General features: G+C 57.3%; 1 protein-coding gene across 1 annotated transcript in view; it reads left to right on the top strand.

Moving 5' to 3' along the window:
- Window positions 1-534: 534 nt before the first annotated feature.
- EMH_0019740 (uncharacterized protein) overlaps window positions 535-716 on the top strand; it is a gene marked incomplete at both ends in the record, with an annotated part of 6085 nt that continues 5903 nt past the window's right edge. The window contains one exon of the mRNA XM_013501425.1: window positions 535-716. Coding sequence (XP_013356879.1) covers window positions 535-716 — 182 coding nt within the window.

Raw genomic sequence — 716 nt, 5'->3', positions numbered from 1 at the left:
GATCGGGGTGCCTGCAGCAGCAGCACATGCTGTGTGAATAGAGAAAGCTAGCTGTGTAGACGCAGCAGCAGACCGTTGGACAGGGGGGCTGTGCTGCTGCTGCTGCTGCTGCTGCTGCTGCATGTCTGCTGCTCCTCTCCTTCTTCTTTTTATTTAAATTTATAATTATTCACAGAGGCTGCTGCTTAAACAAAAATAAATTGCAACTGAGGCCCCCGCTGGGCCCGCAGGGGCAGCAGCAGCAGCAGCAGCAGCAGCAGCTGCTGCAGCAGCAGCAGCAGCAACTGAAAAATATAATATTTCGCTCGTATTCTGCATGCCGCTGAGGCTATACCAAGCCTGTCTTCCCTTCATGTTTACCTCTGCGCACACACCACCCAGCAGCTGCAGCAGCAGCAACAGCAACAGCAGCAGCAGCAGCAGCAGCAGCGGGAGCTGGCAGCTTGTTGCTGCTGCGGCGTCGGCAGCAGCACATCTGCTCAGGCAGAAACACCTCCAGGGCCCCCCTTCGCAGCAGCAGCAGACAAACACGCAATGGCACAGGTTCCTGGGTTGTTGCCTGCTGCTGAGCCAGCAGCAGCAGCAGCAGCAGCAGCAGCAACAGCAGCAGCAGCAGCAGCAGCAGCAGGTCAGGATCCGTATCCATCTGCTATGTCAACTGCTGACGCTTCTCGCCTCCCCAGCAAACGAACAACCCCTGAAGTTGAGGGGCCGCC

The sequence above is a fragment of the Eimeria mitis genome, genomic scaffold (genome assembly GCF_000499745.2).
Source record: "Eimeria mitis Houghton genomic scaffold, Emh_scaff687, whole genome shotgun sequence".
Lineage (NCBI taxonomy): Eukaryota > Apicomplexa > Conoidasida > Eucoccidiorida > Eimeriidae > Eimeria > Eimeria mitis.
This window is presented reverse-complemented; position numbering and strand designations above follow the sequence as displayed.